Source organism: Neoarius graeffei, chromosome 22 (assembly GCF_027579695.1).
Source record: "Neoarius graeffei isolate fNeoGra1 chromosome 22, fNeoGra1.pri, whole genome shotgun sequence".
NCBI classification, from domain to species: Eukaryota; Metazoa; Chordata; class Actinopteri; order Siluriformes; family Ariidae; genus Neoarius; species Neoarius graeffei.
Window position 1 is genome coordinate 50,405,179 of NC_083590.1, and position 17,130 is coordinate 50,422,308.

General features: G+C 47.5%; 1 protein-coding gene across 1 annotated transcript in view; it reads right to left on the reverse strand.

Annotated features, from left to right (window-relative positions):
• The window catches only part of lrrc71 (leucine rich repeat containing 71), a 72,154-nt gene that overhangs the window by 44,596 nt on the left and 10,428 nt on the right, over nt 1-17,130 (reverse strand). Inside the window, exon 3 of the mRNA XM_060904926.1 lies at nt 16,160-16,279. Coding sequence (XP_060760909.1) covers nt 16,160-16,279 — 120 coding nt within the window. The remainder of the gene's footprint in view (nt 1-16,159; nt 16,280-17,130) is intronic.

The window sequence follows — 17,130 nt, forward strand, 5'->3', positions numbered from 1 at the left end:
GAGGTGTTCCAGGCATGTCCCCCTGGGAGGAGGCCCCGGGGAAGACCCAAGACACGCTGGAGGGACTATGTCTCTCGGCTGGCCTGGGAACGCCTCGGTGTTCTTCCCGAGGAGCTGGCCGAGGTGTCTGGGGAAAGGGAAGTTTGGGCTTCCATGCTCAGACTGCTGCCTCCGCGACCTGGCCCCGGATAAGTGGAAGAAGACGAGATGAGAATATAAATTCATTCCTGCATTTCAGGCCTGCAACACATTCCCAAAACAAGTTGAGATGGGGCAACTTAAGGCTAGTAATGAGGTATAACAATTAAATAATGATGTGATTTGAAAAAGGTGATGTGAACAGGTGATTGTAATCATGATTGGGTACAAAATCAGTATCCAGGAAAGGCCTATTCTTTGAGGCACACAGATGGGTTGAAGATCTCCAGTTTGTCAGCAAATGTGTGAGAAAAATACTGAAATGTTTTAAAACAATGTTCCTCAGAGAAAGATAGGAAGGGATTTGAATATTTTAACCTCCATGTTGCATAATATTAAACGATTCAAGAAATCTGGAGAAATCTGGAGAAATTTCGGTGTGTAAAGGGCACAAGTGTAAGCTGAACACCCATGCTCTCCCATGATCAGATGGCACTGCATCAAGAACGGTCATCAAGAATCATCTATAGCTGATTACAACCACATAGGCTTGGGATTACTTTGGCACACCTTTGTCAAGCAGTATAATCCAGAGTTACATCCACAAATGCCAGTTAAAACTTTACTGTGCAAAAAGGAAGCCTGATGTTAACGGTGTCCAGAAGCAACATCAACTTCTCTGGTCTTGGAGGCATCTTGGATGGACCTTCACACAGTGGAAATGTATATTTTGGTCACACAAATCAGTATTCCAGGTCTTTTTTGTAAGAAATGTGCTCTGGACCAAAGACTAAAAGGACCGTCTAGACTGTTACCATCAGCAAGTCCAAAAACCAGGGTGTGTCATGGTATGGGATTGTCGGTGCCATTGGCAAAAGTAACTAAATTCTGGGATGGCAGCATTAATGTAGAAAAGTACACTGAAATTTTGGAGCAACATAAGCTGCCTTCAAGACGACATCTTTTCCAGGAATATTTCAACAAGACCATTCAAAACCACATTCTGTACACATTACAAAGGTGTTGTTGTGGAAGAAGAGGGTGTCTGTCCCCTCTGTCCTCACAAGAGAATGTGTGGTAAATTTGAAATGAAAAATGTGACAATGAAGACCTCATACTGTTGCACACATTAAGACCTGTTTGCAGGAAGAACAAGACAAAATAACACCTGCAACACTTCATCCCTTGGTGTCTTCAGTCTCTGAACATCTTTTACATGTTTGTGAGAAAGAATGGAAATATTACAAAGTGGTAAATGCTTTACTGCCCCAATGTTTGTTTGTTTTTTAAATGTGTTGCAAGAATCAAAATTAAAATGCTTTTATTTTGAACAATCATACAATTCATAAGGTAAAACATAAAATAATGTGCTGTGTTTTGAATGTAATACAAGTCAAGGATTATTTACAAATCATTGTTTACAGTTTTACTTTCAACATACCATCCCAGTGTTTTTCTGATTTGGGGTTGTAGAATTGATTTGGCTTAATCCAGTATACAGAAATACTGAATTCCCAGAACATTCCACAAATGTTCTTTAAATGGTTTTAAACAGTTTATATATGTGACCTTACATTACAAAACCAGTCAAAACTCAAGTCATGATTTTGAGATACAGTGCCTTGCAAAAGTATTCATCCCCCTTGGTGTTTGTCCTGTTTTGTTGCATTACAAACTAGTATTAAAATGGATTTTTGGGGTGTTAGCACCATTTGATTTACACAACATGCCTACCACTTTAAAGGTGCAAGTTTTTTTTTATTGTGACAAACAATAATTAAGATGAAAGAACAGAAATCTGCAGTGTGCATAAGTATTCACCCCCTTTCATATGAAACCGCTAAATAAGAGCTGGTCCAACCAATTCGCTTCATAAGTCTCACAATGAGTTGATTAAGATCCACCTGTGTGCAATCAAAGTGTCACATGATCTGTCACATTAAGTCTGTATAAATCAACCTGTTCTGGAAGGACCCTGACTCTGCTACATTACTAAGCAAACAACATGAAAACCAAGGAGCACTTCAAACAGGTCAGAGATAAAGTTGTGGAGAAGTATAGATCAGGGTTTGGTCATAAAAAATATCCCAAACTTGGAATATCCCAGGGAGCACCATAAAATCCATTATAGCAAAATGGAAAGAATATGGCACCACTACAAACCTGACAAGAGAAGGCTGCTCACCAAAACTCACAGACCAGGCAAGGAGGGCATTAATCAGAAATGCAAAAAAATACCAAAGAGAACACTGAGGGAGCTGCAAAGATCCACAGTGGAGATGGGAGTATCTGTCCGTAGGACTACTTTAAGCCATACACTCCACAGAGTGGGGCTTTATGAAAGAGTGGCCAGAAAAAGTAATTTCTTTAAAAAAAAATATCACGTTTGGAGTTTGCCCAACAGCATGTGGCAGACTCCCCAAACACATGTGTGGCAGCGGGGGCGTGGTCAAGCGCCGGTCTGTGACAGGAGGGCGGAGTCAGGGAAGGTAAGTGGCAGAATCACTTCACCTGAGAGCAATTAACCTGTGTTTGTGTGTCTTCCCAGTGACCGCGCCCTATATGAGGAGGGAGAGCGAGAGCGGAAGTGGCTCATCCCTGAACCAGACGCCGGTTGTGTGTGTGTCTGTGCGAGAGCAATTATTGTTGTACTGAAAAGTGTGGCAATAAAGCCAAGTATTAAACCTGATCTCTGTCCTGCCGTCCTCTGTGCTCCACCCACACATAGGGAACTCCTACAGTGGTGCTGAAACCCGGGAAACGTGGAGCACCAACCCAGCAGCCCCATGGAATCCTCCCCGTTCGCCGACCTGGTCCACGCCCTCGCCACGGCTCAGCAAAGCCAGCACCAGGTGCTCGTCACACTCCGAAAGGAACAAGAGCGGCGCTTCGAAGCCCTGGTGCTGGCCCAGCAGGAAGATCGCAAGGCGTTCCAGCATCTCCTCACGTCGGCGGGGCCCACCAGCGCTCCGGCCGCGGGCCCGTCTCCCCTCACTGTCACCAAGATGGGCCCGCAGGACGACCCCGAGGCGTTCCTCACGTTGTTCAAGCAGGTCCCCGAAGCCTCGGGGTGGCCGATGGAGCAGCGCGCGGCGCGCCTCCTCCCCCTCCTGACGGGAGAGGCGCAGTTAGCCGCACTACAGCTCCCCGCCGACCGCCGGCTGGCCGACGCCGACCTTCGCCGGGCTGTCCTCCAGCGCGTGGGGCGCACGCCGGAGCAGCAGTGCCAGCGCTTCCGCGCGCTGCGGATGGAGGAAGTCGGCAGCCCGTTCGCGTTCGGCCAGCAGCTCCGGGACGCCTGCTGGCGGTGGCTGAGGGCCGAAGATCACGACGCCAAGGGAATCATCGACCAGGTGGCGCTGGAACAGTTCATCGCCCGCCTACCCGCCGGAACCGCGGAGTGGGTCCAGTGCCACCGCCCGGCGTCGCTGGATCAGGCCGTAGGACTGGCGGAGGATCATCTGGCGGCTGTCCCGACAGCAGATGACATCATCTCTTCTTTCCTCTTCTCTCTCTCTCTCTCTCTCTCTCTCTCCCCCTCCTCCTGTGTCCCGTCCTCGCCCCATTCCCCCACCGCGGAGGCGGGGGCCGGCACCACCCCAGCCGGCCCGCCGCACCCGCGGTGCCCTCCCGTTTCTCCCTTCTGTGTCTGTCTCTCCCCCACCTCAGGTGAGTGAGCCCCAGGTCACCGGTGCAGAGGGAAAGCCTGGGCCGGTTTGCTGGCGCTGTGGGGAACCGGGCCACCCTCAACAGCAGTGCACAGCAATGGAAGTGGGCGCGGTGGTTCGGATCCCCGACGCGCCAGAGGCCGCCCTCGATCGGGCCGGAGCGTATCGCATACCGGTGAGTATCCAAGGGGCTACATATCAGGCGTTGGTGGATTCTGGTTGTAATCAGACCTCAATTTGCCAAAGCCTGGTTCAAAACGAGGCATTGGGGGGAGCACAAGGGGTGAAGGTGTTGTGTGTGCATGGGGATGTTCACCGCTACCCTTTGGTGTCGGTCCACATTATTTTCAGAGGGGAAAAATTTATAGTGAAGGCGACGGTTAATCCTCGCCTTACCCACTCTTTTGGGGACTGATTGGCCGGGATTTCGGGGTTTAATGACGCGCCTAGTAGAGAGTGGGTCCTGCCAGTTGACAGGGGGAGGTCCCGGTGTCGCTTTGGCGGGAGCAGCTGTCACAGAGCCGTCTACGTCATCTCCGCGTCAGAGTGAGGAGCCGCCGGCTCCTCCTCTCTCTATTGGGGAATCCCTCGCGGATTTCCCATTAGAGCAGTCGCGAGACGAGACTCTGCGGCAAGCGTTTGACCAAGTGAGAGTAATCGATGGTCAAACGCTCCTGCCGAACGCCACCCCATCCTTCCCCTACTTCGCGATTATGAAGGATAGATTATACCGAGTGACGCAGGACACTCAAACTAAAGAGCGAGTCACGCAGCTTTTGATTCCAAAGAGCCGCCGGGAATTGGTATTCCAGGTGGCTCACTTTAATCCCATGGCTGGACACTTAGGGCAGGATAAAACACTAGCCCAAATAATGGCCCAATTCTATTGGCCGGGGATTTGCGGCGATGTCCGTAGGTGGTGTACGGCATGCCGCGAATGCCAGTTAGTAAATCCAGCGGCCATTCCAAAAGCGCCCTTGCGCCCGCTACCGTTAATCGAGACCCCGTTTGAGAGAATTGGGATGGATCTTGTCGGGCCATTAGATCGGTCAGCACGAGGGTACCGCTTTATATTAGTTCTGGTGGACTATGCAACGCGATACCCGGAAGCAGTGCCTCTGCGCAATATCTCAGCACGCAGTATTGCAGAGGCACTCTTCCGCGTCATCTCCCGAGTTGGAATCCCGAAAGAGATTCTGACTGACCAAGGCACTACGTTTATGTCACGAACACTGCGCGAACTGTATGGGTTATTGGGGATTAAGCCGATCCGCACCAGCGTGTATCACCCACAAACAGACGGTTTAGTGGAACGGTTCAACCGCACCCTCAAAAATATTATTAAGAAATTCGTAAGTGAGGACGCACGTAATTGGGATAAGTGGCTTGAACCCTTGCTGTTCTCAGTGCAAGAGGTCCCCCAAGCCTCCACGGGGTTCTCCCCATTTGAATTATTATATGGGCGTAAGCCGCATGGCATCCTGGACGTGCTGCGGGAAAATTGGGAGGAGGGACCTTCACAAAGTAAGAACGAAATTCAGTATGTTATGGACCTGCACGCAAAATTCCACACGCTCACCCACCTAACTCAGGAGAATTTGCGGCAGGCCCAGGAACGGCAAGCCCGCCTGTACAACAAGGGTACACGCCTTAGAGAGTTCACACCGGGAGATAAAGTACTCGTACTGTTGCCCACGTCGAGCTCCAAATTGATCGCCAAGTGGCAAGGGCCCTTTGAGGTCACACGGCGAGTCGGGGACGTCGACTATGAGGTGAGGCGAACAGACAGGGGTGGGGCGCTACAGATCTACCACCTCAATCTGCTGAAACTCTGGAACGAGGAGGTCCCTGTGGCGTTGGTGTCGGTAGTTCCGGAGAAGGCGGAGCTGGGGCCGGAGGTTCAAAAAGGGACATTGGCATCACGTACCTCTCCGGTCCCCTGTGGAGACCACCTCTCCCCGACCCAACTCACGGAGGTAGCCCAGTTGCAGAAAGGGCTGGGGGCCGTTTTGTCCCAGCAGGTGGAGGGGGAGGACCGCCCGGTCCTTTACATCAGTCGGAAGCTGTCAGTGCAGGAGGGGCGCTACAGCACGATTGAGAAGGAGTGCTGGCGATCAAGTGGGTGGTCCTCGCCCTCCGTTACTACCTGCTGGGGCGCCCTTTCACCCTCTGTTCGGACCACGCGCCCCACCAGTGGCTCCACCACATGAAGGATGCCAACGCGCGGATCACCCGTTGGTATCTGGCACTCCAACCCTTCAACTTCAAGGTGGTCCACAGGCCGGGGGCGCAGATGGTCATGGCGGACTTCCTCTCCCGTCAAGGGGGGGGGGGGGGGAGTCGGCTGCAGGCCGGACGGGTGCCCGGCCTGAGTCGGGCGGTGGGGGTATGTGGCAGCGGGGGCGTGGTCAAGCGCCGGTCTGTGACAGGAGGGTGGAGTCAGGGAAGGTAAGTGGCAGAATCACTTCACCTGAGAGCAATTAACCTGTGTTTGTGTGTCTTCCCAGTGACCGCGCCCTATATAAGGAGGGAGAGCGAGAGTGGAAGTGGCTCATCCCTGAACCAGACGCCGGTTGTGTGTGTGTCTGTGCGAGAGCAATTATTGTTGTACTGAAAAGTGTGGCAATAAAGCCAGGTATTAAACCTGATCTCTGTCCTGCCGTCCTCTGTGCTCCACCCACACATAGGGAACTCCTACAACATGGAAGAAGATTCTCTGGTCATTTGAGACAAAAATTTAACTTTCTGGCCATCATGGGAAATGCCATGTGTGGCACAAACCTAACAGCCTGAGAATACCGTCCCTACAGTGAAGCATGGTGGTGGCAGCATCATGTTGTGGGGATGTTTTTCATGTTTACATGTTTATCTGCTGGTCAGGACTGAAGGAAAGATGGATGGCACTAAATACAGGGCAATTCTGGAGGAAAACCTGTTTGAGTTAGCCAGAGGTTTGAGACTGGGACGAAGGTTCACAGTCTAGCAGGACAATGACGCTAAACATACTGCTAAAGCTATATTGGAGTGGTTTAAAGGGAAACATTTAAATGTCTTGGAATGGCCTAGTCAAACAAATTTGAGAATCTGTGGCATAACTTGAAGATTGCTGTACACCAACGCAACCCATCTAATTTGAAAGAGTTGGAACAGTTTTACCTTGAGGAATTCGCAAAAATCCCAGTGGTTAGATGTGCTAAGCTAATAGAGACATACAGTGGTGCTTTGAAAGTTTGTGAACCCTTTAGAATTTTCTATATTTCTGCATAATTATGATCTAAAACAACATCAGATTTTCACACAAGTCCTAAAAGTAGATAACGAGAACCCAGTTAAATGAGACAAAAATATTATACTTAGTCATTGATTTATTGAGGAAAATGATCCAATATTACATATCTGTGAGTGGCGAAAGTATGTGAACCTTTGTTTTCAGTATCTGGTGTGACCCCCTTGTGCAGCAATAACTGCAACTAAATGTTTGCGGTAACTGTTGATCAGTCCTGCACACCGGCTTGGGGGAATTTTAGCTCATTCCTCTGTACAAAACAGCTTCAACTCTGGGATGTTGGTGGGTTTCCTCACATGAACTGCTCGTTTCAGGTCCTTCCACAACATTTTGATTGGATTAAGGTCAGGACTTTGACTTGGCCATTCCTAAACATTAACTTTATTTTTCTTGAACCATTCTTTGGTAGAACAACTTTTAGTGTCGTTTTCTTGCTGCATGACCCACCTTCTCTTGAAATTCAGTTCACGGACAGATGTCCTGACATTTTCCTTTAGAATTCACTGATATAATTCAGAATTCATTGTTCCATCAATGATGGCAAGCTGTCCTGGCCTAGATGCAGCAAAACAGGCCCAAACCATGATACTACTACCACCAACATGTTTCACAGATGGGATAAGGTTCTTATGCTAGAATGCAGTGTTTTCCTTTCTCCAAACATAATGCTTCTCATTTAAACCAAAAAGCTCTATTTTGGTCTCATCCGTCCACAAAACATTTTTCCAACAGCCTTCTGGCTTGTCCAAATGATCTTTAGCAAACTGCAGATGAGCAGCAATGTTCTTTTTGGAGAGCAATGGCTTTCTCCTTGCAACCCTGCCATGCACACCATTGTTGTTCAGTGTTCTCCTGATGGTGAACTCATGAACATTGGTTAATGTGAGAGAGGCCTTCAGTTGCTTAGAAGTTACCCTGGGATCCTTTGTGACCTCGCCAACTATTACACGCCTAGCTCATGGACTGATCTTTATTGGTCGACCACTCCTGGGGAGGGTAACAATGGTCTTGAATTTCCTCCATTTGTACACAATCTGTCTGACTGTGGATTGGTGGAGTCCAAACTCTTTAGAGATGGTTTTGTGACCTGAAGTGAGTAGTTCATGTGAGGAAACCCAACAACATTCCAGAGTTGAAGCTGTTTTGTACAGAGGAATGGGCTAAAATTCCCCCAAGCCGGAGTGCAGGACTGATCAACAGTTACCGGAAACGTTTAGTTGCAGTTATTGCTGCACAAGGGGGTCACACCAGATACTGAAAGCAAAGGTTCACATACTTTTGCCACTCACAGATATGTAATATTGGATAATTTTCCTCAATAAATCAATGACCAAGTATAATATTTTTGTCTCATTTGTATAACTGGGTTCTCTTTATCTACTTTTCGGACTTGTGTGAAAATCTGATGATGTTTTAGGTCAGGGGTCATCAAACTACGGCCCCCGGGCCAACTACGGTCCATCACCCCTCTTTGACCGGCCCCCCAGCCCCTCTGCCCCCCACCACTTGAACCGACCCTATGAGGAAATCCCCAAAAGTGGTCATGGCCTATTTTTTTTAATTGCTTTTTGGCAAATAATAACATGTCTGCATCTTGTATTTTGTTGATTTTATCAATTAAAATTGATATTTAGTTATAAAATGAACTATTCATATTTTCCGAATTTTCGTCATATGCTCACGATCAAGCAGTGACAGGCAGCGCACGCGCAGAGAACTGTCAGTGTTCAGGACAGCAAAATGGCTAGCGGTAAGCGAAAAGTTGACAGATTGCAGAGTTTTTAAAGAACAATGGACCACCAATTATTTATCTGCTTCCTGTCCTTGCCCCATTCCCCCACCGCAGAGGCGGGGACTGGCTTTCCCCCAGCCAGCCTGGCACACCCATGGTGTCCTCCTGTTTTCCCATTCTTTGTCTGTGTCTTCTCCCCCCCAGATGAGTGATGTCCATAACACCGGTGCAGAGAGAGAGCCTGGACTGGTGTGCTGGCGCTGCGGGGAGCCAGGACATCTCCAAAATTAGTGCTCTGCGATGGAGGTGGGCGCGGTGGTCCGGGTCCCCAATGCGCCAGAAACCGCTTTCAATCGGGCTGGAGCATATCGCATACCGGTCGGTGTCCAAGAGGATATGTACCAGGCTTTGGTGGATTCCGGGTGTAACCAGACCTCACTCCACCAAAGCCTGGTGCAAGGTGAGGCATTGGCGAGAGCATGAATGGTGAAGGTGTTGTGTGTGCACGGGGATGTTCACAACTACCCTTTAGTGTCCGTCCACATTCTATTTCGGGGTGAAAAGCATAGTGTAAAGACGGCGGTTAACCCTCGTCTCACCCACTCGCTGATTTTGGGGACTGATTGGCTGGGTTTTAAGGAGTTGATGACACACATAGTGAGGAGTGGGTCCTGCAGTAATCCATCTGGGGAAGACCCCGGACTAGCATTGGCGGGAGAAGCTGTCACAGAGCCGTCTATGTCAGCACAGCGTCAGGGCGATATGCAGAGTGAGGAGCACCCCGCCCCTCCTCCCTCTCTCGGGGATTCCCTTGGGGATTTCCCATTAGAGTAGTCACAAGATGGGACTCTGCGGCATGCATTTGACCAAGTGAGAGTAATTGATGGTCAAATTCTCCAGCCAAATGCGAGGCCGGCCTTCCCCTACTTTTCTATTATTAAGGATGGGTTATACCGAGTGACGCAGGACAATCAAACTGGCGAAAAGATAACACCATTATTCATCCCAAAGAGCCATCGGGAACTCATATTCCAGGCAGCTCACTTTAATCCCATGGCCGGACACTTAGGGCAGGATAAAACACTAGCCCAAATAATGGCCCAGTTCTATTGGCCAGGGATTCGCGGGGATGTCCGTCGGTGGTGTGCGGCATGCCGCCAATGCCAATTAGTAAATCCCGCGGCCACTCCAAAAGTGCCTTTGCGTCCTCTCCCTTTAATCGAGACCCCTTTTGAAAGAATTGGGATGGATCTCGTCGGGCCATTAGATCAGTCAGCATGGGGATATTGTTTTATTTTAGTTCTGGTGGACTACGCAACGCGATATCCGGAAGCAGTGCCTCTCCGCAATCTTTCAGCACGCAGTATTGCGGAAGCCCTCTTCCACTTTATCTCCCGGGTCGGGATTCCAAAAGAAATCCTGACAGACCAAGGTACTACATTTATGTCACGCACACTGCATGAGCTGTATGGGTTACTGGGCATTAAGCCTATCCACACCAGCGTCTATCACCCACAAACTGATGGCTTAGTGGAACGTTTTAATCGAACTCTCAAAAACATAATTCGGAAGTTCGTAAGCGAAGATGCACGTAATTGGGATAAGTGGCTCGAGCCCCTGTTATTTGCAGTACGAGAGGTCCTGCAAGCCTCCACAGAATTTCACCATTTGAATTATTATATGGGCATAAGCCGCGTGGCATTTTGGACGTGCTACGTGAAAATTGGGAGGAGGGACCTTCGTCTAGTAAGAACAAAATTCAATACGTTCTTGACCTGCGTGCCAAACTCCACACACTTAACTCAGAAGAATTTGTGGCAGGTGCAAGAACGTCAAATCCAGCTGTATGACAGGGGCACGCGCCTTAGAGAGTTCACACTGGGAGACAAAGTACTCGTATTATTGCCCACATTGAGCTCCAAATTGATTGCCAAGTGACAAGGGCCCTTCGAGGTCACACGGCGAGTCTGGGACATCGACTATGAGGTTAGGTGAATGGACAGGGGCAGGGCATTGCAAATTTACCACCTCAATCTATTAAAATGTTGGAATAAGGAGGTTCCTGTGGCATTGGTGTCTGTAATCTCGGAGAAGGCGGAGCTGGGGCCGGAGGTTTAAAAAAGAAAATTGACATCACCAACCACTCCGATCCCTTGTGGAGACCACCTCTCCCCGGCCCAACTCACGGAGGTAGCCCAGTTGCAGAAAGAATTTTCTGACATGTGTTCGCCCCTGCCCAGCCGCACCTACCTCATAGAACACCATATTGAGATGCCCCCAGGGGTGGTAGTGCGCAGCCACCCTTACCACCTGCCCGAACACAAAAAAAGGTGGTCCGGGATGAACTCGAGGCCATGCTCGAAATGGGCATAATCGAGGAGTCCCACAGTGACTGGAGCAGCCCAGTGGTCCTGGTCCCCAAGACCGATGGGTCAATCCGGTTCTGTGTGGACTATAGAAAAGTCAACGCGGTGTCTAAATTCGACGCGTACCCAATGCCTCGTATTGATGAGCTGCTCGATCGATTAGGCACTGCTCATTTTTATTCGACACTGGATTTAACGAAGGGATATTGGCAGATCCCCTTGACTCCTCTGTCCCAAGAGAAAATGGCCTTTTCCACACCGTTTGGCTTACACCAGTTCGTCACACTTCCTTTTGGGTTGTTTGGGGCTCCCACGACATTCCAGCGGCTCATGGACAGGGTTCTCTGCCCCCACACTACCTACGCAGCTGCGTATCTCGATGACATTATCATCTATAGCAATGACTGGCCGCGGCACCTCGGACACCTTATGGCCGTCCTAAAGTCGCTGAGGTGTGCGGGTCTCACAGTTAACCCAAAAAAGTGTGCAGTTGGGTGGGTGGAAGTACAGTATCTGGGTTTCCACTTGGGTCATGGACAGGTACGTCCCCAAATAAATAAGACAGCAGCGATTGCGGCCTGCCCGAGGCCCAAGACCAAAAAGGGGGTGAGACAGTTCCTGGGGCTGGCTGGCTACTATCGTAGGTTTATACCTAATTATTCGGACGTCACCAGCCCGCTGACTCATCTCACTAAAAAGGGGGCACCAGATCCGGTCCAGTGGACAGAGCAGTGTCAGCGGGCTTTCTCTGAGGTAAAGGCTGCACTGTGTGGGGGGCCACTGTTACACTTCCCTGACTTCTCTCTCCCTTTTATGTTACAGACAGATGCATCGGACAGAGGGCTGGGGGCCGTTTTGTCCCAGCAGGTGGAGGGGGAGGACCGCCCGGTCCTTTACATCAGTCGGAAGCTGTCAGTGCAGGAGGGGCGCTACAGCACGATTGAGAAGGAGTGCTGGCGATCAAGTGGGTGGTCCTCGCCCTCCGTTACTACCTGCTGGGGCGCCCTTTCACCCTCTGTTCGGACCACGCGCCCCTCCAGTGGCTCCACCACATGAAGGATGCCAACGCGCGGATCACCCGTTGATATCTTGCCCTCCAGCCATTGAAGTTTGAGGTGATCCACAAGCCGGGGGCACAGATGGTGGCGGACTTCCTGTCCCGTCAGGGGGGTGGGGGAATTCAGCTTCAGGCCGGAGGGCTCCCCAGCCTGAGTCGGGTGCTGGGGTTATGTGGCAGTGGGGGCGTGGCCAAGCAGCAGTCTGTGAATGGAGGGTGGGGTTGGGGAAGGTAAGTGGCGAAGTCACTCCACCTGCTGTTAATTAGTGTGTGTGTGTGTGTGTGTGTGTGTGTGTGTGCGTGCGTTTGGTTGTTACAGGGAGGGAGCATAAAAGGAGAGAGAGAGAGCAGAGAAAAGCAGCTCTCTCCCCAACCACAATGCATGTGTGTGAGTGAGTGAATGGAAGAGAAAGTGAAAAAAAGCTGAAAAGGCAAACTGAAAAGTAAAAATAAAGTATTTGTGGAAACATCATCTCTCGCCTGCCGTGCTTCTGTGCTCCACCCACATCAGGGTCTTACTACAATCGGTTAGAAAAATCCACCTTTTGGTGAAGTAGCTTCATTTCACACTGAAAAAAATGAGGAAAAAATCCAATCTTTAATTGAAATAAATATATGGGGTGTACCCTGCCTTTCACCCGTAGTCAGCTGGGATAGGCTCCAGCTTGCCTGCGACCCTGTAGAACAGGATAAAGCGGCTAGAGATAATGAGATGAGAATTATTTCTTGAGGGATTTGTTTTTCTCTGAATAAATTTATTTCAGTTCAAGTTTAGATTTTTCTAATTTCTTTCAGTGTCAGATGAAGTGACTTCACCAAAAGGATTTTTTTCCCCTAACCCTTTTTACTAATCTTTATGGGGGGACAATAATCTTGGAGGGCATTGTAGTTCCAGTATGGACCATGGCAGGAAAAATCACAAAGCTAACAGGAGATAACTCAAATCACAACAATAGTTAAAGGTTGAGCAATTTAGTTGTGCATTTCTTCACACAACCCTGGGAAGAGGATATTATAACCGAGATCAATAACAGTGAAGATGAAATCAAAGATGATTTTGAACCAAAAATTTTGTATTGGTTTCCTATAGCTCAATGAACATCTTTTTTTTTTTTTCAAGCTGCACATGCCAGATTGGGCCTGAGGGAATACCATGCTATCGCCTATTTGTACCCAAATAAATGATCGTGGTCTTCCAGTCACACTTCCCTCACCTGGACTTCCACTAGCTAGGAAACAGTACGTCTCCAAGCACATCTGAGCCTTTGTTCCTGAGCCCTGCAAGGACATAATATGTTCTGAACCAGACGTGCTGCCTCCAGATGGGTCAGATGATGAAGAGATACAGGTGCAGGTAGATAATGAATGAATGAATGAATGCCTTTATTGTCACTAGTCACAAGTCCCAGCGAAATTGACCATCAACCTGTCCTTACATACACACATACACACAATTGACAGAGGGGGAGTAGACAGGACAGGAAGACAGGGATGAAAAGAAAAAATACAGAGTAACATGAGGAGAGGGGAGGAGAAAAAAGCAACCCACATACTATGCTCCTGTGAGGAGTACAGTGTGGGAACATTAAAAAACACCTCAGCACATAAGCACAAAATAACACAAGTACACTTTACAACATGAAAACTCGGGACTTGAGGGGGGGAGGAGAGGAGGGGAGGGGTGGAGGTAGAGGTAACCCAGCGCAAGCAAGCAGCTGTCCGTTCCTGCAGCCATGATGGCACTGGTCGCGCAACCACTTGTCACACTGGGGGTAAAAGCGGTGACCGCGGGAAGTGGGGGAAGGGATACAAGAGCATCTCACTGCAGTGATCTTCAGGGGGAGATGTTGTCCCAGCAACGGCCTTGGCCGAGGCCAGTGCTGTCTGAGGGAGCCGAAGGCAGATAAGATTGGGATTGTTTGGTCTTGGGGTGAGTAGACGCATTCTTTTACACGACTACTCTGTTTGTCCATTCTGGTCTCCGAATCAATCCATTTCCTTTGCAAAGCCGAAAGCTTCTCCATGATATCCATGTTGTGGTTCAAGTTCTGAATAGTCACAGTCTGAGTGCTGACAGCTCTGCCCACCGCTTCAATCATGTCGGGCAGCTTTATGGGGCATTGGACAGCTGTCACCATTTCCTGATTTCCTCGATAAACTAGGGCAGTGCCTAATCCAATCAGCAAAAGACCTGTAATCATGGTTCCGAATAGGTAGATGTCTTCAATGTCCTCCACAGAAAGAACCACCAGGCACACAACCCGCCACTCCTCCCACGTGTAGCCAGCTGCGAACGTTCCGGCAGAAGGGCAGATAAAAGACAAGAAGGATAGAGTCGAGGTAATGGATGTGGGTGAGGACATGGGCATGGCCACAGAAGCAGAATTGGTCATGGGTATGGCCATGGCAGAGGGGTTGAAGCAGGGGAGTTATTTGTTGTTTTACATGAACAGTAGATAACATTTTCAAGAAACTTTAGAACTGTAGACTGGGGGGGGAATCCTGTTTAAAAAAATCTATATTTTGTAAATATGTTCATAACATGTTCCTAAAAAGGTACATTGGAAACATTTGGTGTGACCATCTGTGAAGCCATAATGAATATGTGCCCCAAATCTCATTTTAATAATTTTTTAAAATATACAGTACTGTACAAAAGTCTTAGGCACCCAATTTTTTCATACAAACGTTGTTATAGATTTCTATTGTATAACTTTTTACATGGGCGGCACGGTGGTGTAGTGGTTAGTGCTGTCGCCTCACAGCAAGAAGGTCCGGGTTCGAGCCCCGTGGCTGGCGAGGGCCTTTCTGTGCGGAGTTTGCATGTTCTCCCCGTGTCCGCGTGGGTTTCCTCCAGGTGCTCTGGTTTCCCCCACAGTCCAAAGACATGCAGGTTAGGTTAACTGGTGACTCTAAATTGACCGTAGGTGTGAGTGTCTATGTGTCAGCCCTGTGATGACCTGGCGACTTGTCCAGGGTGTACCCCGCCTTTCACCCGTAGTCAGCTGGGATGGGCTCCAGCTTGCCTGCGACCCTGTAGAAGGATAAAGCGGCTAGAGATGATGAGATGAACTTTTTACATTATCAAGTCGGTACAAAAACATTTTAGAGTTCCAAATGTTTGATTTCCAATATAAAATTAAATGTTACAAAAAAAAGTTTGTATCTGAGCAGCATATTATATAAGAGATCACTTTTTAGATTAAAAAAGAAAACATAATGAAGGCTACTGGGTTTTGCTGCAAAATGAAGTGAGTGTGACAGTCAAAGTGTCCAGAGGAACTGTGACTGGTTCTGCAAGATGCTCAGTAAAACCTACAGCTCATTTCCTTATAAAACTGCACTCATTGTAGCTGAGACTACTTTTTTTTTTAAAGCAAAAGGTTGTCTCACACCAAATATTGACTTTCATTTATTATGGCTTACTGCTGTCTATAGTTTTTTTTGTGTTTGTTTTTAAATGTTGAAAATTTTCATTTCATTATTTTTAAGCCATTTTTGGTCTACAGCATTTCTTTACATGTGCCTAAGACTTTTGAACAGTACTGTAGATTGTGAAGGAGTTTATATAATAAACTTTACAGAGTTCTCCATTTCTGACTTTTCATATAAAGTAAAATGTGACTACTCAATGGTATATTGGTCAAATTTCTTTATCCATCAGCGCATCAAAACTTTTTTAATGGCCTTTGATGAGAACACAATAACTCAATTTTGAAAAACTCACCCATGTGACTGGTTTTGTAAAGCAGGGTCACATATAGTTGAGCAGAGTTACATAGTTATGTCAGAGATAAATGAAGCACTTCTTTAATGCAATACAGTGCCTGTTAACAGTCCTGTAACTGATATTTTACAATGCTGAATTTATTATAGGAGTTTAGTATAATTGCATATTTTTAAGTGCCTTACCAGATATTCGGATTCTCTTTACGCTCCGACAGTCCTCATTCTCCAATTCTATGTGAAGGCAGGGTTTAGGAGACCAGGTTGCCATATAGCTTTCAGAGGAAATCTGTTCTTGGCTGCTCTCTAAAAAGATATACCTTTGTTGTCATTTCAACAGAGTTTGTACATGTTGAACACATACTCAACATTTTTTTTTTTACAACAGTGGTAGGCTTACTGTCCTGATTTACACCCAATGACAATTTAATTCCAAACCTAATCTAATATACCTAAGCAGTTCCAGAAGTATTAGAGAGTGTAGTACATGAATACAATGAGAAGAAATAAGTATTCAGACACTTGTTTTTGTTATTGAATATAATTTCAGTGTATATTCAAATTTACACACGTCATCTTTGGACTTCTTGTAAATATGAGCAAAAATATTTATTCATAAGCATTAAAAAGATATGTTTAAAAACAAAATTGGCAGGGAAAAAATTTTGAACACCACAAATTACCAATATTAGTACTGTATCTTGTTGCAAAGCTGTCACTGGTAATTACAGTTTTGAGATGTCTAAGGTAAAAAGTAAAATATCTTTTTGTAGCATTGTGGTTCAATTTTGGCCCATTACTCTTGACAAATCATCTTCAATTCCCCAAGTTTATGAGAGTTCCTCCAATGACCCCATAATTTTAAAAATCCTGCATCCATTTTCAGTTGGATTGGATATTTGCTAGGCCATGCAAAATATGTTTGGGTTCGTTGTCCTGTTGAAATGTTCATCTTTTCCCAAGATTCTTTATCTTGGCCAATGAGATTAAATTCTTCTCTAATATGCCCTGGTCCATTGCTTCATTCATGTTTCCTCCAATGATGTCCAATGTCCCACTACCATTTGTAGAGAAGCAGTAAAATATCATAATGCTCCCACCACCATGCTTCACTGTAGTTATGGTATTCTTGAGATCAAACGCATAACCCTTCTTTC